This window comes from Aspergillus glaucus (assembly GCF_001890805.1).
Source record: "Aspergillus glaucus CBS 516.65 unplaced genomic scaffold ASPGLscaffold_5, whole genome shotgun sequence".
Taxonomy (NCBI): Eukaryota; Fungi; Ascomycota; class Eurotiomycetes; order Eurotiales; family Aspergillaceae; genus Aspergillus; species Aspergillus glaucus.
In genome coordinates, this window is record NW_019170457.1 from 1 (window position 1) to 6,066 (window position 6,066).

The 6,066-nt window shown below is 48.2% G+C and overlaps 3 protein-coding genes across 3 annotated transcripts; 1 reads left to right on the forward strand and 2 right to left on the reverse strand.

The window, feature by feature from the left end:
- ASPGLDRAFT_1213087 (beta-ketoacyl [acyl carrier protein] synthase domain-containing protein) lies at positions 1-1,544 on the reverse strand. Its single transcript, XM_022540227.1, has 2 exons — positions 197-1,544; positions 1-135 (listed from the first exon to the last, which is right to left on the reverse strand). The coding sequence occupies exon 1, from the start codon at positions 1,492-1,494 to the stop codon at positions 289-291; it is 1,206 nt and encodes a 401-aa protein (XP_022402984.1). The 5' UTR covers positions 1,495-1,544; the 3' UTR covers positions 1-135; positions 197-288.
- Positions 1,545-2,032: 488 nt separating this feature from the next.
- ASPGLDRAFT_23515 (uncharacterized protein) lies at positions 2,033-3,539 on the forward strand (the record flags this gene model as incomplete). Its single annotated transcript, XM_022543296.1, has 2 exons — positions 2,033-2,212; positions 2,277-3,539. 2 exons carry the CDS (start codon positions 2,033-2,035, stop codon positions 3,537-3,539), a joined length of 1,443 nt encoding a protein of 480 aa, XP_022402985.1.
- Positions 3,540-3,612: 73 nt separating this feature from the next.
- On the reverse strand, positions 3,613-4,386 carry ASPGLDRAFT_1213115 (uncharacterized protein). Its single transcript, XM_022540228.1, has 3 exons — positions 3,932-4,386; positions 3,787-3,875; positions 3,613-3,729 (listed from the first exon to the last, which is right to left on the reverse strand). The coding sequence occupies exons 1-3, from the start codon at positions 4,256-4,258 to the stop codon at positions 3,687-3,689; spliced, it is 459 nt and encodes a 152-aa protein (XP_022402986.1). The 5' UTR covers positions 4,259-4,386; the 3' UTR covers positions 3,613-3,686.
- Between the last annotated feature and the right edge of the window lie 1,680 nt (positions 4,387-6,066).

The window sequence follows — 6,066 nt, forward strand, 5'->3', positions numbered from 1 at the left end:
CCCAAAGGGACGATGAATGGGGATTGGAAGCATTGGAGGAGGCAATTCGAACAGGAGAAGGATAGCAGGAAGGGTAGCCTAAGCTGGAGTCAGCCTAGGCCGCACCCATTCCGCACGAAACACAAGGAGAGCACTGTGCTCGAAAGCCCTGCGCAAACAGGCGGTCTGGGGCGAGGAAAAGGATCAGAAAGAGTATGGAAGGGGGCTAGTGCCCCAGGAACTTATAGGGATAAGAGACTGTAGAATAGCTAACGGCCTCAAGTCCACGGATAATGGTCTGTCATAGCTCTAGGGCTCGGTATGGACAATAAACTTGATTAAATAAACGCTAATAACAGCACATACCGCTCCAATGTGAATGCCTTTATCCCCAAAGATCTTAGCCACCACAGACGTCTCTGCCAAATCTCCCACAGTCGTCCCTGTGCCATGGCACTCGAATAACGCAGTGGACGACACCTCCAGTCCGGCTTTCTTATACGCTCTTCTGATCAACCTCTCTTGCGCTGCAGACCCAGGGGTGGAGATGCTAGGAGTCTTCCCATCGCAGTTGACTGCGCTAGAGCGAATAACAGCCCGGACTGGGTCACCATCTCGAAGTGCCTTATCCAAAGGCTTGATGAAGATAGCATTCACAGCCTCTCCTCTTCCATAGCCATCAGCTGCCGCATCAAACGTCCTGCAAACACCACTCTTTGAAATCACCATATTATCCGACATTGACGTGCTCATTGTCGGTGTAAAGATGAGGTTAGTGCCAGCTACCAAGGCAGAAGAGCATTCACCAGAGTAGAGAGCCTGACATGCCTCATGCAGCCCCACCAGGGACGACGAACAGGCTGTCTGTATAGTCACACTGGGACCTCCCAAATCATACTCATACGAGACCCGGTTAGACAGTGCATACGGGCCCGCTCCAACAACGCGATACCGGTCATGATCCTGGGGGTCTCGTATCTTCACGTCCAGCCAATCCTCCCCGAAAACACCAACATAGCATCCGATGTTCTTTCCCCTCCATCCCGTTTGCCCCCCGTTCTCCATACACTCCCAGGTAACCTCGAGTAGCATTCGTTGTTGCGGATCCAGCTTCGCAGCTTCAATCTTACTGATCCCGAAAAATTCCGGGTCAAACCGCCTGATATCATCTTTGAGGAAGTATCCGTTCTGTGTCCGAATCGCACCCGGTCTGGAGTCTTCATAAAAAACGTCAATGTTGTACCGGCTCTCTGGAACCTTGCACAGGCCATCGCGTTTGTTGATCAGAAAGTCCCAGAATTCTTTTTCGCAGCTCACGCCCCCGGGCAGTCGCATGGCCATTCCGACAATCGCAATTGGGACGGGGACGGGGGTATCTTCGGTATCGGTGTCATCTTGACGGGGGTGGGTTTCCTCATCAGTGCCGAACCTGGTCGCAAGATTTACCAATGTGTCGGCTGATGTTTCGTTCAGAGGCACACCGTGAGTGACGGCACCATTGATAAATTCACCCATTGGTAATGTTTATGTGAGGGAAAGGTTGACTGATGTGTCAAGCACTAGGGAAATTAGGAGGAGATGAAGAGGCAGGACAAGTAAGTTGTGTCTCGTGTAAGTACAGGTCATAAACCCCAATCGGCTTAATATACAATGAGCTGTAAGTCTGTAGATCAACATACAAAGTGACTGCATCAATTCCGAACGCCCGAGGCTTTCCCCACACGCTATTGATGATTGACCGACTATTCAGCCTTCAGCTGTCACTGTCAGCTGAAAAGACGCAGTGGGTCTTGAGATGTGATGCTATTACCCAAAAGGGAAGTCCCATTTTAATTAGCGTGTGATAATGCATGTAGTAAATCACTGTATACTACCTATTTGGTCGACATGCAAACGACATGCAATAATAGTCACTATACAGCTGAGATACACCGCTATTGTTCCTGTGTATTTGGTAATTTTGTATTTTACGCCTGGGTAGATGTGGGATTGCAATCCCCTCCGAACTCCCCTCCTCCCCTCTTGCATCCCAGCCACGTTGACAGAGTGGAAAATGGCTGCACAAGTAATCCCTCTACACTCCAAGGACGATACGTGGATGAATCGAGGCATTGCCCTCGAGTTCACCCTTCAGTTTGACCATGTCTTGGATCCAGAGCATCTCCGTCGGTCCCTGCAACGCTTGATGGAAATCGGGGACTGGAAGAAGCTGGGTGCTCGCTTACGTCTGAATGTACGTACTACGTCGTAATTGCTTTGATTTCCTCTTCCTAGCGCTGATTAGGATGTTTATATAGTACACTGGCAAACTTGAATATCATATCCCCGAGAAATACCATGCGAAATGCCCCGGATTCACGTTTTCCACCACCACACATGATGCAAGCCTTGATGACCTGTCTTTTTCGAAAATGCCACGTGCGACGAAATCTCCGACTGTGTTCCCTTTTTCGGCTGCGAATCTCGACAATCTACTTTACACACCCGATTCACCGAAACAGCTTGAAGACTGGATATATGCAGATCGCCCACAGCTTGATATTCGCCTCGTGACCTTTCAAAATGCCACCCTGTTGAAGCTGGCATGGCTGCATACCTTTATGGATGCCTCGGGGCGCGCGAGCCTGCTCAACGCGTGGACGGCCGTTCTTCGCGGCTGCGAAGATCAAGTCCCGCCGTTCTGTGGGTTTTTGCAAGACCCCTTGGCGGATTTGAATGCGCAGCCTCCAATGGAGTGGTTCGTGCGGTCGCGGTGGATGTTGATGATTCTGCAATGGATCGGGCCACTGTTGCTCGTGATTCGGTGGATGTGGGAAATGATACCATACCCCAAGCACGAACACCGAATGGTGTGTATTCCCGGATCGATCGTGACGGAGATGCGAGAGTCGGCCATGCAGGAATTGTCCGTGGGCGATGACGGCACCGGCAAGACACCGTTTGTGAGTGAAAGCGATGTCCTCGTGGCATGGTGGGCGCAGTGCATTGTCCGGTGCATCCAACCGTCATTGCAAACCCCCATCACGATCCTGAACAATTTCAACATCCGGCCTGCGTTGCCAGACCGTTTCCCGCGGGATACGGCCTATATCGGAAATGCATGGCTGACTGCACATACGATCCTCTCTCCTGCCCAGATGCTCGAGCGGCCTGTTAGTTACCTGGCTTCCAAGCTGCGGCATTCTCTTCTAGCGCAGCGCTCCAAAGACCAGATTACGGCTTACGCAGCCGTTCAGAAAGAAGGCATGGACAAGGCTGGAGGTACACTTGCGTCGGCGATGGGTCTATCGAACATGTTAATCCACTGCTCGAACTGGCATCAGGCGAGGTTTTTCAACGTTGATTTCTCGTCTGCGGTCGTGAGCCCGGTTGATAAAAAGGCCCGGTCAGTGGGGAAACCGTCATTGATCATACCAAACACGATTTATCGATGGCCCATGCTACTGAATCTGGGTTCGGTGATTGGGAAGGACGCGGATGGGAACTGGTGGTTGACGTGGCACCTGAAAAGGGAGGTGTGGAGAAACATTGAGAGGCAACTGGCTGGTATATCGATATAGGCACGATAAAGTAATCACTGTATTTTCCCCGATGGCAACTCATTCATCGCTATTAATGAATACAACAAGACCAAATACAATGTGTTGGTTTCAAAAGACACGCAAGGTTTACTGCCAAATATCTGCCCTCATATCCAGCCGGCGAGCTCAAACGAAGACTGCAAGAGTCTTTTCAAACTCATCCCTAAGACTCTCGACAGGGCCAGCGAGTTCCGAGTGGTTCGATGCCGGTATTTTCTGTTTCGACAAGGTCTCGAAAGTCGCCCTTTCGCTGACAAAGTTTCGGAGAATGACTCCCGCAAACGTCTTCAGACCCGCTGAGTCCATATCACCGACCTTGATTATAGTAAGCATATAGTATCCTAACCGGAAAAGACTTGTCACTCCCATACCTTTGACGCTCCGGTACTCAAAGTATTGGAAACAGACGAACGAATGTCATGATAGTAGTCCAAGTAAGTCTGGACCTGATCCGCGGGGACAGAATCCAAATCTGCCAGGTCTTTTCTCGCAGAGCTGCTGCTCGTCAAGAGGTTGTAAAACTCGAAACCACAGTACAGACTCTGTGTGACGCCGCCGTTGAAGGCTTTGAGGCAGTCATGGGCGGAGAGGATTCGTTTGTGAAGATTGTCGAAACCAGAGAAAACAGTGTCTGTGTTGGTGGCAGCCAAAGCAACAGGGGCCAGAAGAGCCGATACCAGAGCCTGTTTGATCAACATTGTAGAGAACGGGTTTGATGTTGATTCTGCTGTTTTCGAGTGCGATCTGTTACCTTGTGCTCTTATAAGAGTGCAGCGTAGATCACACCCCAGATGGGTGGGTACAAAAGGAATATGGTGGATGTCAATAGTTCGGGTGATGGCAATCCACCTTCTGCATAAGTCGAACTTTGTTGGGCCCACGGGATCATCGGAACCATTGACACGTCGATCTCATTACCAAATGCATCCTTTCAATACACGAGTCAACTCGCAACTAGCAGTGGAAGGAGTCCACTGTAAACACGGACCAGATTGAGTACCCCAAGATATTCCCGACTGGGAGGCAAACATCAAATCGGTGAGCGTTGCATATAACTATTAAAATATACCGCTGTATCCGACTGTGATTGGTTAAAGTTGCCTGCCTTCCACTAACGCGCAAATTGACAGCAATATACTCAGTTTATTCTACCATACCGTTGATAGCAGTCGATTGTTTCGGTAACATTTATAAAATGCTTTTATACATTAGCAAGATCTTCACTTTTAAGTCTCCCTGGATTATTACTCAAGTAAACTGGATGTGCCGGATGGAGCACGCCTGGAGATCATTCAAAGATGTGCTCAGCTACTTTATTCTATATAGTAGACATGATAGACAAGCCCCGTGTCAGGCTCTTCAGATCCTCCCTTTCTTTGATTGGGCGATGACAGCGAGCTTCTGATGTGATAATTAGGGGCACTTTGTTTTTATTATATATAAGAAGAAGTCTATGAAGCCACAACCAAGTTAGTTGAAAGTTTACACTTCATACTAACTAGTGTCACAACCCGGCTCCTCTCGTATCGTACATAAGGTTCTAGTTAGTTGTATTTCGAGACAGGACACTTACCTTAAGTGTCTTCCAAAGTACGTGTATGTTTCAGTGACCCTCCAGGTCCAAGTCGCAACGCGTCGATGGGTGTATCGCCCCCTCCAGGCTTCGTAAGGTAATCGCAACAAGTAGAATCGAATAAGGTAACGAACAGAGAAACAAGGCCAACCGAGTACGTATACTGGGTTGTTGGTTAAGTGCGGACGAGTCAGAAACTAGAAAGGTAACCAATGCTGAATGACTTGTATTAATCGCGAAGAACCAAACTAAGTACATGAATGAGTGTCATTATATATTCTTCGCTTCCTACCATTTTGTATACCATCTGTGGTCGAGTAATGGTCGCAGTATACCATCCCGTATACCATTTGTAGTCGATAAATGGTAGGGGATCATGTGACTCCTTCATTGGAATATCAACTGGAATCCTTGTTCCTTCCGGCATCTCCATCGTAACTTGTAGTTTAGTTTAGTGTGTGTGTGTTTCTATTTTACGTCGAGGTTCGCTTTCTCTTCGGTCGACGGTCCAATTTAAGTCTCAAAATAATAGAACATAGTAAAGAAGCTGTGAGGCTATTAATGTGTAATAGCAAAAGGAAATTCATAGTTGCTCCTTAATCCCATATACGGAGGGATGAAGCACTCAGGAATATGCTTGGGCAGCCAAAGATCGACCCAACTTCCAAGGTCTTTAATGGAAGAAGTATTGATCGCGACAGACCCCCAGCAACTCAAAAGCATCATATTCATGGTGCGTCAATTGAAAACAGAAGCAAGTTTGTAAATGGAGATCTTGACCATGATACTTTCAAAACTTTTTTCTGCAATCGCCCATGAATTTTTTATCTGCCTAGGAGTGAATAGAGGAAGAACTCTGATTCTAGATATCTATCTATCGTACGGCCTTTTTATAAACAATCTGGCGGCCGTCAACTAAGCGCAAAAGGGAAG

Bases quoted from the DNA above. Each gene is read 5' to 3' on its own strand.
- ASPGLDRAFT_1213087 (XM_022540227.1), bottom strand. From the start codon at position 1,494: ATGGGTGAATTTATCAATGGTGCCGTCACTCACGGTGTGCCTCTGAAC.
- ASPGLDRAFT_1213115 (XM_022540228.1), bottom strand. From the start codon at position 4,258: ATGTTGATCAAACAGGCTCTGGTATCGGCTCTTCTGGCCCCTGTTGCT. The intron at 3,876-3,931 runs GTATGGGAGTGA...ACTATAATCAAG, and splicing joins TGAGTACCGGAGCGTCAAAG to GTCGGTGATATGGACTCAGC. The intron at 3,730-3,786 runs GTCGAAACAGAA...CCCTGTCGAGAG, and splicing joins AGGGCGACTTTCGAGACCTT to TCTTAGGGATGAGTTTGAAA.